At 40.1% G+C, this 20,699-nt stretch overlaps 1 protein-coding gene across 8 annotated transcripts in view; it reads right to left on the reverse strand.

Moving 5' to 3' along the window:
• Window positions 1–1,699: 1,699 nt before the first annotated feature.
• LOC147017509 (zinc finger protein 536-like) overlaps window positions 1,700–20,699 on the reverse strand; it is a 316,222-nt gene continuing 297,222 nt past the window's right edge. For 5 of the 8 annotated variants that reach the window (XM_085847214.1, XM_085847219.1, XM_085847216.1 and 2 more), the window contains 2 exons: window positions 7,904–8,008; window positions 1,701–3,117 (listed from right to left, as the gene is read on the reverse strand). In XM_085847214.1, the coding sequence (XP_085703340.1) occupies window positions 2,810–3,117; window positions 7,904–8,008 (413 nt within the window). In that variant the 3' untranslated portion in view covers window positions 1,701–2,809. Of the gene's footprint in view, window positions 3,134–7,903; window positions 8,009–20,699 lie in introns of all 8 variants that reach the window. The other 3 variants (XM_085847220.1, XM_085847222.1, XM_085847221.1) reach the window with 3 other exon arrangements.

The raw sequence follows: 20,699 nt of genomic DNA on the forward strand, positions 1-20,699 counted from the left end.
GTCAGCAGATAAAATGCCTAACGTTCCGATCAATGGTTGGAGGGAGTTTGAGACAAAATCTGTTGAATATTTTTCTTAAGAATTCAATATAGTGCCATTTGCATGTAATTATTACTATTATTATAATTACAATCTTCAATGGGTTCTTCAAAACAATCATTATCAGGTTGAACTAGAACAGCAATCGGTAGAGCACAAACAGTTTAAATTTTGCATCCCACTGATAGGCCGGATCTGAATCCTGACCTGAACCAAAATCGAAAAATCGAATCCGCTTGTTCTTATCACTTAACCAACTCATCCACCTCGTTTTGTAATAACTCGCCCACAACTTTTTGAAATATCGTGCTGTATATCGTTTTTCAGTTTGTCACCACATCTCTCAATGGTGAAGAATCACTTAAAATTTTAAAACATTGTCGTATCTGGATTCGGATCTTAACCAAAATCGAATACATTTTCCTTGTCACACACCCAACCTGTCGACCAAGATTCGTCCGAATCCGTCCATAACTCTTTGAGATATCGTGCTATATATCGTTTTTGGCCCTATCTCTCAATGGTGAAGAATCACTTAAAAAATTCTAATATCCAGATCTGGATCTTCACAAAAATTGAAAAATTTCTTCCTTGTCACCCATCCACTCTCTCCACCAAATTTCGTACGAATCCATCAACAACTTTTTGAGATATCCTGTTCACAGACAGACAAATAGACAGACAGACAAGGCTGAAAATATAACCTCCATCCACCTTCATTGGCAGAGGTAACAATAGGATGTTAGGATCAAGGGTCAAATATTTCACAAGTTAAAGGTTAGTCTCCCAAGATGTATGTCAGGTAGAGAGAACGACACATGGTCAGGTTGTTTCATAGTACTGCAAAAAATTTATTCTGGCAGGAGTAGAAAGGGCAGTGTTTATATACATTGTAGTCATGTTTATAGACAAGAGCGGTCGGAACAGGAATCTACACGCAAGCAAGATGGGCATAAACGTTGAAGTAAATAAATAAAATTACGTGTTTTGTTAATACATATGTGGAAAGAGAGAGAGAAAGAAACCTGGACTGGAATGATCTATTCACAACTGTACACGCGGTGCACATGACTACGCTAAGCCATTCTATCGGCCTGCTTTCAGAAACAGCTCACACTACCTATGGAAATTCCACTCTTTTGCCATTTCACACTTAATTACACCTTAAAATGTGTTAAACATTTCACTATTTGAAATTAATGTCAACAGTAATGACTTCCTCACTCTCGAAATCCTGTTTCAATGTGATAAAAGCTCAAAATGGCATTATTTCTGAAATGATCTTCTGTATAAAATGACGTCTATTGACCCCTAGCAACATACAAAACAGACATTTTCCTGACCAGTCAGACAAAATATGGTACGATTCTATATGCCATTGCATGATAACATTACATGAAGTTTGATAATTTAAATAGGACTACAACATATATAAACAATAATAACAGGCTCATATACAGAAACACGAGATGCTGCAACGGTAACATCTACATTCCCAAGAAATGTTTGATGTTGAATATTTTAAACCAGGAATGCGTGTGTGTGTGTGTGTGTGTGTGTGTGTGTGTGTGTGTGTGTGTGTGTGTGTGTGTGTGTGTGTGTGTGTGTGTGTGTGTGTACATTATGTATATATATATATATATATATATATATATATATATATATATATATATATATATATATATATATGTACACACACATACACTGAAAATATCAAGTGTTCACCTAATACTGGATCCTTCCATGCCTTGCATGTCGATGGAGGTCAAATTACAGGAGGAATCGTCATGATTTACACTGAATAAAAGCTGTGGAATCAAAGTAAGATGCCAGTGGTAACTGTGCCTCATGATCCGTTCACATCTCTGCTTCCCGCATCAGGATGCTTGCAACAAAGTGCAGAGGAAAGCAAATGCACTTCAAAGGAAAAAAGGAAACCTTATGATCAATTATACCACATTTCTGCCGAGTGTTCAGCCAGTTTCATATAGTTAGGGAGGGAGTGTTAATGGATGATAGTTGTGTTGAGAGTGTGTTGGGAGTAAAAAAAAAAAAAACACATTGTCTGCTGCTTGGTCGCACGTTGCAGAGACGACTGTGCCAAGAATATGCTGCACAACAGTGGGGAGGTGATGCAGTGGAGTGCATTCTTGAAGGCAGCTGCATTTGGTGCGGGTAAATTAGTGCGGGTTTCCTGAGGCAGCTCTCTTTGCACCACAGCCCCCATCTTCAGCACTCATCTCATCAAGATAGAATGCCAACTTGTGTTGGCAGTCTTTTGTTTTTCTCTTCCCTTCCTTAACCTCAGGCTCTGAAACATCTGTGCTGTAGAAGAGTTAAGCACATCATGGATTTTGCAATTTTCGTAAACATGTGGGTAACTTGCGGGGTTGTTCTCGCAACTCTCAGTTCTCACAACTCTCATAACTTTAGAAAGAATGTCATACACGATGGTTCATTATAGATATGCGGGAAGACACATGTTACATTTTCAGGATTGTGTGACTGAAGTGACAGTGTGTTCAGACAAGTATCCCTCCAGGTGTCGACCTGGTGCATGTTGTTGGCCAGTGGCAAAGTAAACCAGCCTGAAACGATGCTCTCGCCATCCACCTCCAGTACACTCATCACCCCTCCTCTGACGTTCCTTCAAGCATCTACTGATCACTTGACTAAAACAGCACAGTTGCAACAACAGAGGAGGGTAGGCACAGCATGGCGAAAAGCTGGATGAGTGTTAAAGGGCAGTATTCATGGCTCCGATGAACCATCATTCCCTGTTAGCATCCATATTGGCCTTGCTCTCAGGGGCACAGCCATTGTTCATTGACAGTTCTGTGGTCATCATCTCAGTGGTGCTTTCAGGTGGCGAAGTTGATGCTCCTGCCATTTCGTCATCAGAAGCAGGGCCGTATGGTCCCATGGGTCCTTCATCTCCAGGACGTAGCCTCTTGAAGCGACGATCAGGATACCGGCTGTTGTCAAAAGGCATTCGATGCACACACTGCACATGCGTTTTGAGGTTTCCCTTTTGCGAGGCGCTGTATGGGCAGTATTGGCAGCAGAAAGGGCGCTCCCCTGCAAAGACAGCGCACTGCCACCACATGTATTTGTGTCCATATCTAAAGAAAAACAATTTTTTGAATATATTTCAACCATAAAAATGCTATAAATCCTGCAGTTGAATTTTGTGTTTCATGCAATACCAAATCCAAATTCCAATATTTTGCTGATAAATCCAGAGTTTTCACAGCAATAGGTGATGTAGGTCAGCAAAGTACCACGCGTAGATGAGAATAAATAAATAAATAAAAGCACAAAAAGAAGAAAAAAAAAAAGACCTTATTAAGTTGTATTCTTATCCTGAACTGGTGTGTTTATGGTGTCGATTGGCATTGCTTTTGCAAATTCTGGAATATATAATAAAGCTATCATAAAATATTTTTCAAAAGGTTTCCGAAGCATATTCCAAATATGTTCCACAATCTTTGCATTTAATCAAGTCCCAAGTGGTATTTCCTTCATGGAGAGGTGTGGATTTACAGCTGTGAGATGAGAGGTGTGAGAATTCCTCAGAGATGTTCAGCCAAGGCCTTGTGGCTTGGTGATAAGGAGCTGCAGCCTCAAGAGCTTTCAAAATTGTCCCCAAGATATTACCCGACCTCTCCGGTGGGCTGTGATAGCAAGTTCAGCTGCCTCTGTTTCGGGCATCACCCTGATGGCAGGGGTCTTAAAGCCTTCGATATCAAGACTTGAGGCTATTCAAAAGAAAGCCCCAAATTCATTAGGCTTCATCAGTGGCACTTCCACACAAATTCATTACCAGAAATCGCTTTTGATGAAGAGTTAAGGGGAGGGAGCGATTGCTAGAGTCGTGTAGCTGTGGGAAATGGCCAAACATCCATCAGGTTTGTGACGAAAGACTGTTCTGAACTAGGGAGACAGCTCTACCTTGTGGCAGTCCGTGCCAATACACACAGCTTCCATGGTCAATCGTCTTGACCAACAGAATGATGCAATGTGGGAAGAGTAGAAAAAGGAAGATCAATAACGTTAAGGCTTTTGACGCAAATTAAGAACGAAATCTTGACGACGAGCTCCGTTTTGCCATTTGAAGCAAGCGTGTTTGTCTCTGCAAAATAACGTCAAACACATCGACGGCAGGAGAAATCAAATTTGGCTGTGATAAAATAATAGCTTCAAGAACTACATTTCGAACCAAAATTGGAACACACATTTAAAAGTCATTAGGATGAATAATTAAAATTTGGATGCACGCGGTAACTTTTTAATTCAACTTTTAAAGCTGTAATGGATGTTACTGGGAACATTTGAACAGGTACGCCTAATTGAATGTTACTGTCAAACAGTGCCTTGGCTTCAGCATTTATGACACTTCGTGTAATGCTGTCGCTCGTCGCATCTATTGTGCCACAAATACTCATCTGTATTCTTTGCAATGCGGTAATTTTTGCATCGACACACAAATAATTGTTTTACAAAATCAAATGAATCCATTTTAGAGCATGGATCGCTGCAACGAGAAGAGGTTAGCGACTGACATTGCAGATAGTGGTATTCATGAGCCCTCTCCAGCTCATGTTGTGAAATAAAATTGTCAGTTCATCAGATGATTCAAATACTTGGATTCCATTGAACTTGTACCTAACGTTTTACCTTTTGTATTGCTACTTTTTTTCTTTCTTTTTGGTGAAAATACTGCTTTGATTTTGGCACAGGAGCAAAGATTGGGGAGGGAATAAGGATACTCAAAATAAAGCTGTTAATGAGCATCATGACAATATTTTTGATTGGCCTGCTTGCCACTAATCAGCATAGGGTGCTGCACCCCCAGGTTCACATCATACATACAATGTTAATTTGTTCATCGTTTCCTAATTTCCTTGTATTTTGTGTAAAACTGCACTGATATCTCCTAATCGCCTTGACATGCATCTGATTTATATATGATACTCCTTCATGAGCCTGAGATGACAAATTCTTTTTTTATTTTTATTTTTTTTTTTAGAAATTCCATAACTTTAGGTGTTTGGACCATTTTTGGGCAAGATGCTGCGACTGCTGATTCCTCGTACACCATTGGAAATTACTTAATGATGCATCGTCTGGTTTCTGTTCCCATCTGAGCACTTGCCTAAAGATGGTATGACATCAGGTAGAGGACCCAAATATTGCCCTGCATTGTTGTCTCCAGACTGGCACATGATGTCATTGCAAACTAAATGTAAAAGTGCAATGGTATCTTTGAATATCCTTGTCCTGCATTCAATACAAGTAGTAGGAAATAGTTACAAGGAAATTTTTGAAAAAGGAGGCGGCCATTCGGCCCATCATGCCTGCACCACACCAATACCAGATTTTAATAAATCCCTCAACACCCCTTCCCTTCATGTGCAGCCTTTTGGCTGCTGCATTGGTTCTCATTTCGTCGACCTCAGAAGGATGACAGGCTGAGTCAACCCTCTGGTGTTAATTCAGCAGCCAACAGGGCTTGAACTCAGGACCCTAGGATCCCAAGCCACCACCCCAACAGCTAAGCCAACACCAGGTTTCTCAGACCTGCTCTCAGACCCTCATATCAATAATGAAAAGCACATTCCAGGACATGTTTTCCCAATTCTTCAACATAATAAGGTACAGGTATTTTGATATGTAACAAAATATTTTATCCATTTATGTGGACATTTGCACACTCCCCACCCCTGTTAGTACTTTGCGTCTGGATAGAAGATTAATTAATAACTATATACATCTCTCTTTCATTCATTTTTGGGGGGGAGCATTACCTCCATCACCGAAGGTGGGTGGAGGTTGTGTTTTCTGTCTGTCTGCTTGTTTGTGAACAAAATATTTCAAAAAGTTGTGGATGGATTTTTTATCTGAAGATCCGAATCCAAATATGGGTCCGATAATTTTTTTAAAGAGATTCTTCACTATTGAGAGATAGGACCAAAAACGATATATGTGACCCTACAGTACAAAACCAGTCGGAAGTCGCAAAAATTCAATATTGAGTTATTGGGTTTTTTTTTAATGTTTTTTTTTTATGTATTTTTTTTTTGAATTTTTGCGACTTCCGACTGGTTTTGTACTGGAGGGTCACATATAGCCCAATACCTCAAAAAGTTGTGGACGGATTCGGACAAAACTTGGTGGTTGAGTTGATTAGGTGACAAGAACAAGCCGATTAAATATTAGTTGAGGTCCGAATCCAGATTCAGCTCATCAGTGGGATACGAAATGGAAACAAATCAGCCTGACGGAGGTGTGCATCCTAGTGCCCTTATAGTTTGGTTTGTGTTTTGTTTGTGTATTTAACTCTCTTTCTAATGGCCATGGCACATTAGCCAATGCAATGTAACAAGATTGTCAGTGACAGCTTAGTCGGAGACAGTTTTTGATAATAATGTAATGTGTGGTTGTTGACGAGCCTATTATTTCAGGTGCATCGGTGATAATTGTAAAAGTTGAACATGTTCAATTTTTACGACGAGTTATCCACAACAATTGTGCATAAAGGTGTATAGTGGGGCAACTCAGCATAACAATTGTGCATTTTGTGAGGAAAGCACCAAATTTGGCACACTAGTGGCCTATCATATTATGAACAGATTTGGATATTGGGCCATCTCAAAATTTTTGATGGCAGTGGAAAATGGCTGCCACAGCCATCAGCGGCTGAATTTGAGATGGCCCAATATCCAAGTCTGTTCATAATATGTTAGGCTACTAGTGTGCCAAATTTGGTGCTTTCCTCACAAAATGCACAATTGTTATGCTATATTTAGCTAAGTTGCCCCACTATAGTGTGTTGCAGTCTCCGACAATGGTGGAAGCGCGAAACCTATTGACAAATTAAACTCCAGCTTTCAGTAGCTTCCAGCCATAGCATCATATCATCTGCAGCATTAAAAAAAGAAGGATTTTAGCTTTTGTGAACTTTGAAACACAAAAAGGTATAATGAAAGTTTAATAAAGGAGCCTGAATCCACCCTTTGTTTTTGTATTTAACAAAACTTCAGAAACAATAAAATAATGCTATTCTAGGTACATTGTGTTGTAAAAACTTTCAATGACAATAAAAACTTTTAATGACAAAGTCTCTGCATTTGAATTACATTGACACATACGATGCAGCAACGCGCTGCTCTGGTGCATGCTCCCATACCTGACACACACAGTACCTACTAAAGTGTGTGTGTGTGTGTGTGTGTGTGTGTGTGTGTGTGTGTGTGTGTGTGTGTGTGTGTGTGTGTGTGTGTGTGTGTGTGTGTGTGTGTGTGTGTGTGTTTAGTCAATGCTTGATTAAATTGCAGGTCTGCATCACCTGTGGCCAAACAACGCAAGATTATGGCGACTATCTTTACAGCAGAGATGGAGCCCTTGAATGTTGCGTTTCTCTTTGCTATTGGCGGCCTGACACCCAACACTAGCTCATTAAAGAGTGTCGGATGCTTTCTGTGGAAGTTAGCATAAGAGCACTCATCGACTGCAGAAAATTCCTCAAGAAAGGTGTTGAACGCTCCCTGAGCCAGCCTTCCTCTTCACCCAAGTATTTACCCCCAGCTGCTTCTTTCTCCCAGTGTGACGTCAGCCAAAGCAGCAGTGCTCAGAGCTTTCATGCTTCTTATCCTCTCCCTGCATTTATTCTTCATTGCCATTTGGTTTACAGAAAACAGTGACATCGATATTCACATAGTGCGATTCTAGTATGTGGCAGTCTCCCACAAACAGGATTGTACAGGATTTGTCGCAGACAATGTTGTTGCGCTGCATCGGTGAACATCGGCTTGTGTACGGCGGCCTTAAGACCCTCAGGCATTATCTCCATCTCTCCCCTCACCTGTATGTGACCGCATGTGTGTTCTGAGGTGGCTTGGCTGGCTGAAAGCTTTCCCGCAGTCTCGGCAAACAAATTCACCATGTTGCTCAAATCCCCAGAGAGGGCCTATGAAAGACACATCATGAGTAAATGCGTTTGCGACATGATCTTTACTCAGGCTAACGGCAGCCAAGCCTTCACCATATATATGTATATATATATATATATATATATACATATATATATATATATATATATATATATATATATACATATACATATACATATATATATATATATATATATATACATATACATATACATATATATATATATATATATATATATATATATATATATATATATATATATATATATATATATATATACATATACATATACATATACATATATATATATATATATATATATATATATATATATATATATACATACATATACATATACATATACATATACATATATATATATATATATACACATATACATATACATATACATATACATATACATATATATATATATATATATATATATATATATATATATATATATATATATATATATATATATATCAGAAGTTTTGAAAATCAGTGTAATTTGAAATTATAAAACTCTTAATATGAATACTGACCTAATTTTATTGTGGAAACTGATATGTATGTCCAATGAAACGAATCAGATGATAATGTTGATGAAAAAAAACATTGTGAATATCCCAGGTTTAGCGTGCAAGAAGTAACGCTCAAATTATACTTTCATGTGCTGAATGTGTTGTGAATAACGAAAGTTGGGTTGCAGAAAATGCTTTTCCCCATAACACAATCCCATAAAGAGTAAAAAAACAAAAAAAACAGCCTCTTTGGATGATTGTAGGTCACGGGATCTATAAATGCTTCAACGGCTATTGCTTGTCACAAGCCTTTCTTTCCATTTGATGGTGGTAGAAAAAAAGGGCTTTAGTGTTGCATAATGTCTGAAAAACCTCTGCCTTCCCAAGAAAAGCATTTCATTGTAATTATGTAACAGGTCAATATATTATATAGGTTGGGAATACTTTATGCCACTTTTGTGATGGTTCCGCCTGTTTAACCGAAGCAGTTGCCCTCGAAATCAACAGAGCAAGTGTGAAGGTTGTTGGAATTTTTTTTTTTTAATGACTGAGCTGTAACGTTTTTTGAGGGACTTTATTGACTGTTGACCAATGACGATTTATAACATTTGAGGCAATTTATTTTTCGGTGACCAATAACGACAGCCATATGTTTCCTATGTTAATTCAAGGACGGAAAAATAAAATCAAGATACACACACAAGGATACACAAAGGAACTTTGGCAGAGGACGACGCCATTCGGCCTATCATACCTGCACTGTACAAACCCCAGAATCCATCATCCCACCACACATAAGCGACCTGCAAGTCCTCTCAATATCACCATACCCTTCTATCTCCATTGCCTCCAGGTAACAATCCAACTCCTGTTTCAGTCCATCCACCCCTCCATTGCCACTGCCTTTCTTGAGAGACCATTGCAGGCATTTATCACTCTCTGCCTGAAAGAACCCTGCCTTTAAACTGTCCTAACTCTTAACTTCGTTACCCACAAACTGTGGCCCAAAGACTGATCACTGTCCACTCTGCGAAAATAAAAAAACATTCCACTACACCTATCTTGTTCACATCCTTCATTACCTTATAAACATTTCTATAAGATCCCCTTGTGTTCTCCTGCTTTCTAATGTAAAAAGTCCCGTGTCCTTCAACCATTCCTCATAGCTTCATCTATGGTACGCTGACTTTCATTGTTGTACTTTGCGGTTGTCCTTAAATTTTTTCATGCTTGAAATTTTACGACGTATGCCAGCGTATGACTCACACGTCCCGCTACGCTGGCCATAAGTTGTAGGAACGTTATGCGATCGTTGACACATGTCGACACACGTTACTTGTAAGTTACTCATAAGTCGAAACACGTCGATTTGTTTGAATGTTTGAATCGGCGCACTGCACGTATCGTCGGCGATACGTGCACTGCGCTATGCATAAGTTAGACTATCGTTGGGCATAGGTTGTGAATGCCGACAACACGCTAATCATTCGTTGGTATAAGTTATCTATAAGACAACAAAACGTTCTGTGTACGTTACTAATATGTTATACATACGACCAACTCGTTATGAATACGCCAAAAACTTTTTTAAAAAACGTCAAAATTTCAGCGTACGCCAACGTTTTACATACATTTTTATACGTTGCCATTGCTGGCTAAATTGTCAAGGTGTGACAGCGCCTTAAGGAATGGAGTCATGGATCATTTAATATTACCTTTCACAGAGCTACAAAAGCTTCAGCACAATAGAATAATTAAAAAAAAAAAAACTTATTTTTTTCTAAAATTTAAAAAACTTTTTTTGCATAAAACACTCCCCGGCACCCACTGATGAATCTTTGAAAGTTTGACTTGTATCAGTTCAGCCATCTCTGAGAAAAATGGCGACACACACAGACGGCTCTCTTATAGTATAGATGTGGTTCATAGGAAAAGGAATGTCAAACACCAACAGCACATTCACCTTTTGACAGACAATCTCACAGACATTACAATCACAACACAGGCTTAAAATCACCCATACATACCCATGTTTCCTTTAAGTCCTACTAATATCCAAGTGCCTCACCATCCCCAATGCTTCTGAGTACTATCTTAATGCAATTTAAATCTATTTCCTGCTTCCAGGTGTGCAGGAAGCATTTCAGGATTGGGAGAGGGAGGAGGTAGGATAAATCAATGTTTTTTTATATGTTATAAAAAAAACCATGAAAAGAGCACTTTATTATTACAAAAATGGAGCCTTTTCACCAAAAAGAAACTGAGCTGTTAGGGTTAGCTTTTCCCTGAAATAAGGGTGCGTCTTCCTCCGGAAAAAAGATTATTTTTCACCATTCAAAGGAAGCCATTATATGATTTAAAAAAAAACTACATCACGATGTATTGTTACGGATTTGGACGTTTATCGCACTCAACATACAGGTCCTTTAGCGCAGTTATTTCGGTAAGTATGTGTTTTATAGATAGCTTCCTTCCCCTTGTCTAATGGGTAAGTAAATGTCCATGCGCTGTGGAGTTATTTTGATAGTTAGGGTTTTTCTTTTATTTTTCCACCAACAAGAACTACAACAACAGCTGCGGACCACTCCAGCTCGAAATAAAACAATGACGAGAGACCCTCTGATCCTGACATGCTCCGTGCGCTCACTAGGGGAACGGTTTTGCCCCCACCCACCGATTCGCTTGGCAGAGCGCCAAGTGGGGAAAAGGTCGAGCCCCGCCCAAGAATGATCCACGCCTGTGTGAACCCGCCCGAGAATTATCCATGCCTGAGTGAGCCACTCCTGAGAACGAATGAGGCCTGAACAAGCACGCCGAAGAGGATAAAAAGGGACAGAGGATCTGCACAGTGGTTGGTCTGTCAGTGTTGGTCGAGGTAGAGGTCTTGGTCTTGTCTTGGTCGTCGTCAGCGTCTTCTTCCTCCTCCTCCCAATGATCAAGAGCTTGCAGACACCATCCACCACCGGAGCCACGAGGGTGCGCGCCGTTCCTCAGAGGGATATGGAGGAGAGGCTTTGACTGCCAGGACAAGCACCGAGCGGAGCTCGGAAGCCTGATCGCGGCTCGCCGGTGTCGGATTTCGGCTCGCCTCTCACTGGGGCCCGGGTCGACTCGATTTGAAGACCGCACGAGGCGGACAGGTCCGAGAGAGGCCTCAATAAAGACCATTTGGTCCGATCATTTTGGGTGTGTGCGTGTGTGTGTTCGTGGCACCAGTCAAGATAAGTAGTGAATTGTATAAGTGCTTTTTGCTTGTATATCCGTGCCTTAATTACTCGGTTTAACTCTGCCCTTATGTGCTCCCCTCATTCCCCCATTGTAAATAAACATTCCCATTTGTGAAATGTATCAGCTCGTTCGTGTCTATTCCTTCATTGACTTAGCGTGCTGCATGTTGGGAAATTAGCCACGTCGTTGTGCCGTTGTAACGGGATATTTGGGACCGACGGATCTCGGCGATCAAACCGCTCGGATCGCACACGGAACGAGTACGCTATGTGGCTCGTTCCGTACGGGTGCTGTCGAGGGTGAATTTCCCCAGTAGGTTGGACCACGTGGGTATTTAGGTAAATTGAAATTGGCAATCAACCCTACCCCACGTGGTCTGTCTATTGGCGAACTTTGGTCCGAAAGGAACCCGTACTTTTCCAGAGTTTTCCAAAAAGGTACGATCTGAATTCTGGGCAATCGTTCGAGCCGACTCTACTGCTCCATCTGGTGGTCGTGCTCGCGGCCGACGCCCGGCCCTGCAACAGTATAAAGAGTGCCGTTTGATCTGCTCAAGCTACTTCTGAGAATTCTGTATTTTTATTTTCTTTTTAATCGCTCTCTCCCTCTCCTCCTTCTATCTATTTGTGGGGAAGAAGGACTTTTGGGGGGGGGGTGGGGGGATACAAACAATTTTTGGGTCTTTTTGAACCCCACATAAGCAAAAACCACAAAACCACAAAAAATAAATACACACACATAAACACGCACGCACACACGCACACACAACCTTCATGGGGGCACTTTCCCCCACTGCTCTGCAACTTCCAATACCCTTACCTGTTTTTGCTGCCACTACCCTTGCATGGAGACCATTCCATGCATTAACTACTCTCGAAATGAAAGAACTCGGCCTTACTCCAATCCTAAATCTCCTCTACTATACCTCTAAGACTGTGGTACTTGATCCTGTCAATATGCATTCTGCTGAAAATCTGTCCTGCACTTATTTTGGCGATACCCTTCATTATCTTAAAAATCACAATCAAGTTGATTCGTAATAACCTCCTTTCTAATGTATAAAGTTCTGTTTCCTTCAGCCTTTCCTCCCGGCTTAGTCCGATTAGCCCCGGAATCATTCTCCTCACTCTATGCTGAAAATCTGTCTATGACACCTCTGTCCTTCTTCAGATGTGGTGACCAAAAGTACACACAATATTCGAGGCAATGCCTCACCAAGGTCCTGTGCAGTGTTATCACTACCTCCTTTGATTCATAATTTACTCCCCTGCAAATACTACCAAAAACACCATTAGCTTTACCATAGCTCTCTGACACTGTGCTATATGCTTACTGCCCCTCCCCATGCCCCACCCGATATCTAAACTTTTCTGAAGCTGATAACCTCCCTTTCTACTATCTCCCTTACCTTCATTTTTTGTGTAATCTGCTTATATTATTTGGAAAGCTGACTCATAACTCCACTGTCCAAATCATTGATACAAGTTATGGATAATAATGCTCCCAGTACTGATAGCCTGCAAGAGCTTGAGGTCAAAAATAGACCCAAACGAGAAATACATAGTACTAAGCTGAAATATTCAGGATCGTGCCAAATTATCATGAGAACCAACATCCCCAAAGTCCGCAGGTTTCCTGATAAAATAGTTCATGAAGAGCATGTCAAACAATTGACAGAAGAGTGTATTTTCACTGAATAATGTGGACATGCTTCTGCAATGAGCAGGACCAACTAACTCTGGATTCATTATGTACTATAAACAAGTAAAGGCCCAGTCACACCTTGACATTTTAGCCAGCAATGGCAACGTATGAAAATGTATGTTAAACGCTGGTTTACGCTGAACTTTTGATGTTTTTTTTAAAGATTCGGACGTATTCATAACGAGTTGGTCGTATGCATAACATATTGGTAACGGACACAGAACGTTTCGGTGTCTTATAGATAACTTATACCAACGAATGCTTAGCTTATTGTCGGCGTTCACAACCTATGCCCAACGATAGTCTAACTTATGCATAGCGTGCGGCAGCGTATCGCCGGCGATCACGTGGCATAGCCTATTAAAAGGCTGCCACACAACGATTCAAATCATAACCGCTGGAGAAATGGAAGTGTCAACATCGCAGTCACACCTTGGCGATCTTGCCAGCGTATGCCGACCTCTGAAAAATGCGTCTAAAATGCTGGCGCACGTCAAATACGGTATGGGTAAGTTTGGTATATGTGAATAGAACGCTAAAGTACGCTATCATACATCGTAGTAAGTGGAGTACATCTTGAAATTTTAAATCTGTTAAAAATTTTACGACGTACTTGCCGCATGCCTCACACGTTCCGCATGCGATGGGAATAAGTTGTACGCACATTATGCGATCGTTGGCACACGTTGACAAAAGTTACTTGTAAGTTACTCATAAGTCGAAACACGTCGAGGTAATGGTTAGCGTCAGTGTTCCAGGCTCCCTGGTTTTATTTTTTCGGTAAGACGGTGATGTTGACACTTCAATTTCTAGTGCGGTTATGATATAATATAATTAATAGGCTGCTGCTCAACGATTTAAATCATAACCGCACTAGAAATCGAAGTGTCAATATCACCGTCATACCGAAGAAAAAAAAACAAAAAAAACAAGGAGTCTGGAACACTGACGCTAACCATTACCTCGATGTGTTTCGACTTATGAGTAACTTACAAGTAACGTGTGTGGACGTGTGCCAACGATCGCGTAACGTGCCTACAACATGTTACTCATAGGTTAGAAATAAGTTTCGGATACGTTAAACATTACCTCGACGTGTTTCGACTTATGATTAACTTACAAGTAACGTGTGTCAACGATCACATAATGTGCCTACAACTTATGGCCAGCGTAGCGGAACTTGTGAGTCATACGCTGGCATAAGTCGTAAAATTTCAAGCATGCTAAAATTTGAGGACAACCGCAAAGTACAACGATGAAAGCCAGCGTACTACGACGTATGGCAGTGTTTTTCAGCGTGCTCTCAATGTTTCCAAAACTTACCCATAACATATTCGACGTGTGCCAGCGTTTTAGACAATTTTTTCAAAAATCGGCATAAGCTGGCTAAAACTTCAAGGTGTGACTGGGCCTTAACTCTCATGCGTATGTTCATTGGGGCTGAGAGAACAGATTACTGACTACTCCGTACATTTACTGTATCAGTAAGATGCTGACACATTTCCATGCAGCAGTGCATCTTGCTTACGGCAAGTCAGTACATTTGTATATCCAACAAATGATGGCATTTCCATGCAAGATGACTGCAGATAAGTACGACTAGTTCACTAAGAAGGGCAACTTTACAATTCAGTGATCAGACAAGGTTTTGGGATGGAATATTATTTGACCAAACCATTGAGCAGTTCCTCATGCAGTTATTGAAAATATCTGGTGGGATGACACATCGTCGTCAAATGGCTCACAGCACACTGACAAAATTGGTGCTTGGGTTCCCATAATGCATCCCATCTGAAATGAGGTTTACAGCAGTACACCCAGGAATGTCGGAGCGGCATAAAGACCTGCATCAAGATAGTGAGCTCAGACAACACTGATCTTAATCACTTCATTCAGTGGCTAGAGGCTCATACATCATTTGTTTTACATGAATCAGGGCTCTTGGTGAGCATTGCTCCTGGGATTGTAGCAGCAGTACTTATACCTTAAGGATAAAGTGAAACCACTTTGTGCCATGAAAACCACAATCAAAGTACAAGAGGAAGAAGTTGTTGTCAATCCTTCTTTGCTCTTAAATAGGATAATTTGTTTTCTAAACACAAGTTCTGAGTTTGAAACTTTCCTCCAGTGTGAACTGGCTCCACAACCCCCTTCACACTTTTTAGATAGCCAGCTGCGGAAAACAACAAAAAGTGCTCAAGGAACGATGATGAAGTCCCTAGTCATCAGTCAGAAAATAATTCCTGATGATTCCAGTTTTGTGTTGGGGTCATATGCACCAGACTGTAGTTTTGCCAGAGCCTGCAACCTATCAGGACATTTTGTGTCCAACAAGTCCGACATCCCAATCATTACAAATTAGGTGTAAATGGTGCTTCTGATGGCTATGATGGGCCTGCATCAACCAAGTCGGCAGAGCAATATCGACGAGCGAAGAACTTCACTTCTGCAGATATTGTGTGTGGCTTCACCAAATTTGCAAACTCTATCATAGAACACGATACCTTGTGCAGTGTTGAAGTATATACTTCAATTTTAATAAAATAATGATTTTAACACGTTGACTATCGACTGCCGACTGCAAGTACACTCATAGTGATGGGAGTACCAGATTCTGCCACGACGAGTTTTCTCTGCCACTACGCTATTGTATTGTGAACAGAATATGCTGCCATGCCGGATAATTCAACAAATGATCTGCTGGCAGTTTGGTGAACATAAATCAATGTAATAATCATGATCATCATTATCAATCTCCAGAAGAAGTTTTGCCATTCCATCTGCATTCATACATGCTACTTTGAAGGGTAATGACAAGTAGCATAAAATCAAAAAAAAACAAAAAACAGGTGGTACTCAACACATGATCCACCATGAGCAACGACGTTATGCCAAGGTTGATTCAGTACTAAAAAAAAAAATAGTCCTACGAGATAACTCGTACTTGGCATACGAAACTGAAAATCTTGTCCAACTGCGTTCTACGAGTTTTCTCATAACGTGGGGTTTTCCCCAGCAAAGTATAACAAATGAGCTTAGACGAGCTCATAGATGGGTAAAATTTGAAAACAAGGGATATGTACATGCATACTTGGCTTGGTAAATGGGAGTGGTGAATCCTCTAAGAGTTTGCAGTCAACATGTTAAAGATCATTGAAACAAATCCGGAAGTTTAGCTCGACTGAAGCAATCTTACACATCACCGTATACGCTGTAATAAGATGACATAATGCCGCAGTTTATGAGATGGAGACATAATTGATCACCATAGATGTACATAGCCATATGGCAGCTTTTTCTTCACCCCCGACACTGAATGATCTCAGGTGTCTCTCTCTATCGAGTGCAGCCTGTGGCTGCTGGTTGCATCATTGGTTGGGACGCGGCTATGCCACTGATGCAGTGTCCCCCTTCGCAGTACACTGGTGTTCATTTTGCTGATCTCGGAAGGATGACAGGCTGAGTCAACCTCCTGGTGTATATTAATTCAGCGGCCAATGAGGCTTGAACTCAGGATCCTAGGATCCCAAGCCGCCAGCCTCACCACTAAGCCAACACCAGGCGTATCTCACGTGTCAAATGCTACGTATTGATATATTGCATGGTTCTCGGAAGTATTATAAAGGAGTGTTCAAATATAAAATCCAATTTAAATAAAGGTTTAAAGAGGTTTAAATGCTTCAAGATAATAAAAAATTATGGGTTCCACCGCCATTTTCTCTAGCGTCTATTACAGCACCCGATCCAACACATTACATTAGTTATCCGTGCCTGTTGTACTATCAATTATAACGTCCTTAAAAGCAGGAAGTTTCCTGTTTGGAATGATTTTTAATTTTGGTTGACTGCAAAGCAGACAGGAAAAATATTATCTCACTCCTCTCTGCTCATGTGCGATCGGGACGAATTCAGAGACAAAGTACTGTTAAACTACAGACTTGACTTTCGATTCATATTCCAATTTGTGTTCAAAATATAACATTCAATTTAAATAAGCAGTTCCTCGATCATAAACTGATAAAGATGGACAGACGGACAGACAGACGGACGGACAGACATAAGCCAATTGCTTAACCCCGCTTTTCACTTCATGTGTGCAGGGTAATGAGTTCCTTGGAAATGGGAGCAACAAGATGCATCATATCCAAACACTAACAATGATTCTTGAGAATGCTGGAATCCTGGTGAAACGTGCAGAGTCAGATGCTGACATGCTTACTGTGCCAACAGCACTTAAAATGGACACATCAAGTGATTCCTCAGTGGGTGTGGTTTGAAATGACACAGATCAATGGGTCATACTGGTATCCCAAGCAACTCCTTCCATTAATTTGTATATGCTATGTGTTATGGACCAGTATAACATTTAATTGTGCTTCGGCGAAGGTTATATTGGCTGTTAAATTTTCTGTTGTCACAACAGCAACAGCAACAACAACACCAACAGCAACATGAGGAAAAAGGCAAGCAGTTGGAGAACAGAAGGAGAAGGAGATAAGGACAACAGTGAGACAAGGCATGGACATATTCTTCTGAGCTGTAACACTCTGTTTCAAGTGTGGCATATCATTGTAAAACTCACGTGGCATAAAAACCTGCACTGCTGCTCTTGCACATCCTCTCTCTGCCCTTTTCACCCCATCATTTTCACTCTATCATCTTCCATCTGCTTGGAAATCTACCAACATCACAGCATTGCATAAAAAATGTACAAAAACTGATCCCCTCAACTACAGACCTATCAGCTTACTTCCAACCATCAGCAAGGTCATGGAATCCATTATTGCAGGCCATATGAAATCATTCCTTTTCTTAAACAACCTCATCTCAGATCACCAGTTTGGTTTCTGCCCAGGTCACTCCACCTTGGACTTGCTGCTTCGACTGACCCAGCAATGGATGGAGGTCTTCAATGTCAGACATGAGAACATGGCCATTTCTCTGGACATATCTCGTGTTTTGATACAGTCTGGTATCCTGCCTTACTCTGCAAACTCTCTGTCCATGGCATCCGAGGTCAGCTTCACACATGGCTAACTGAATTCCTCTCCTCTCGGAGCCAACATGTGCCACTAAGTGGAATACTTTCATCCCCTCTCCCTGTCAAGGCTGGTGCGCCCCAAAGCAGTGTTCTGGGTCCAGTACTATTCCTGATCATCATAAATGATCTCTCTGACTCTGGGAAATCCTCTTTATTTATTTGCTTGTGACTCACCCGATGCCATGACATCCTTCTTCCTTCAGACAAACATCCACCATTTTGGTCGCTACATATAGGCTTCAGGCTTCAAACCTATGTACCTTTGACAATTGTTCTTAAGCTTCAGGCCTCTGGTGTACTTTTGAAGACTGAACAACACGTCTTCTATTGTGAAACTGGAAAGCATCTGAAAACGCAAAGACCATCCACTATGTATTCAGATTTCTTCTTCTTCTGTATGCTAAATAGTACCATTGACCTTTTGATGTTCTGACCAAATTCTTAATTTGTCATCTTCATATTCTCATCATAAATATTTGTAGAAAAATTGATGACAAAAGCTCAAATGATAATAAATGTTTTAGGTCAATTGGATGAAAAATGATGCTTTTCTGTCATGCTGCCTTTTGACCTTTCGACGTTTTGACCAAATTATTAGTTTCTCTTTTCCATATTCTCATAATAAAGCTTTGTTGAAAATTGGATGACAACAGCTCAAATAGTAAAAATGTTGTGGCCCAGGTAGACACACAGACAGACACACAGACAGACACACACACACGCACAGACACACAGAAGCGATTGCAAAACCTTGTCTCCCACTGAGCGGGGGATGGGCTAACTAGAAAGCATCTGAAAATGCAAAGCCCGTCCATGTCCGCTTTGTATTCAGACTTCTTATTCTGTATGCTAAACATGACGAAAACAGCTAAAAAAAAAATTATGAATTTTAGCAACCTTGACCTTTTGATCTAAAAAATACAATCAGCTTCTCGCTTTTGATTGGTTAACCAACTCAGTGACCCAACATGATAATTCCTAAAATTTTGGGTCAATTGGATGAAAATTGACAATTTTATGTGATGCTGACCTTTGACCTTTTGACCAAATTATTAATTCGTCTTCTCCATGGTATCATAATGAAGCTATGTTGAAAACCTGAAAACAAAGGTCAAATGGTAAATGAAAATTTCAGGTCACTTGGATAAAAATTGATGATTTTATGTGATGCTGACCTTTGACCTTTTGACTTTTTAACAAAAGTATTCATTTTTCTTCTCCATTTCTATATATTACTGAAACTCTCATCTTGTATGTATGTATGTATGTATGTATGTATGTATGTATGTATGTATGTATGTATGTATGTTCCTGAAATACAGCCAAAACGGTACACGATAGCGCAAAAAATTTTGACTCACCGAACTCAGCATTCTCCTGTGATGTGCAGTATCAAGTTTCATTCAAATCGGGCAACAAAAAATTATTAAAAATAAATTCCGGATTCAGTCAAGTACTCTTCAGGAGTATTTGATCAATGCCAACAACCTCAGCAGTATAGTTCGGTGGAGCTATTTTCTTTTTTTTTGGTTGAAATCATTTATTATTAAATCTCAAACATTTAGTATAGACAAAGAACAATTTATTTTTAAGCATAAACTAAACATCGCCATTTTGATCTAATACTTCCGTGTTCATTAATAAATAAAATTGTGTTTAGAAGACTACGCACAATAATGTCTTAGACTTTCTTTTCTCCGTTTTTTTTTTTCACATTGACGCACAATATCAAGTTTCGTTCAAATCGGGCAATGAAAAAAGTTATTCAAAAATCAATTCCCGATTCAGTCAAGTACTCTTCGGGATTATTTGATCAATGCAAACAACCTCAGCTGTATAGTTCACTGGAGCTATCTTTTTATATATTTTTATATTTTTTATTTTTAAAATTTTTTTGAAATGAGTTTTTTTTTATCAACCACTGTCACAATGGGAACCCAACAGATTCACTGGTTGTCTAGTATTCATGATAAAGCTTTGTTCAAAACTTTGATGACAAAATCTCTAATGGTAAAAAAATAATTATGGATCAGACAGACACACAGACAGATGGAAGTGGTTGCAAAACCCCGTCTTCCGCTGTGTGGGGGGTGGGCTAATAAAAGGTACGTTTTGATTACAACACGTACAGAGAAAATTTGGTAATGCATATTTTTGGGGAGGGGCGATCAGGGCAACAGTCTACGAAACACTACCCAAATAAAACTTTC

Source organism: Eptatretus burgeri, chromosome 11 (genome assembly GCF_056783735.1).
Source record: "Eptatretus burgeri isolate ZD-2024b chromosome 11, Ebu_testis_v1, whole genome shotgun sequence".
NCBI lineage: Eukaryota > Metazoa > Chordata > Myxini > Myxiniformes > Myxinidae > Eptatretus > Eptatretus burgeri.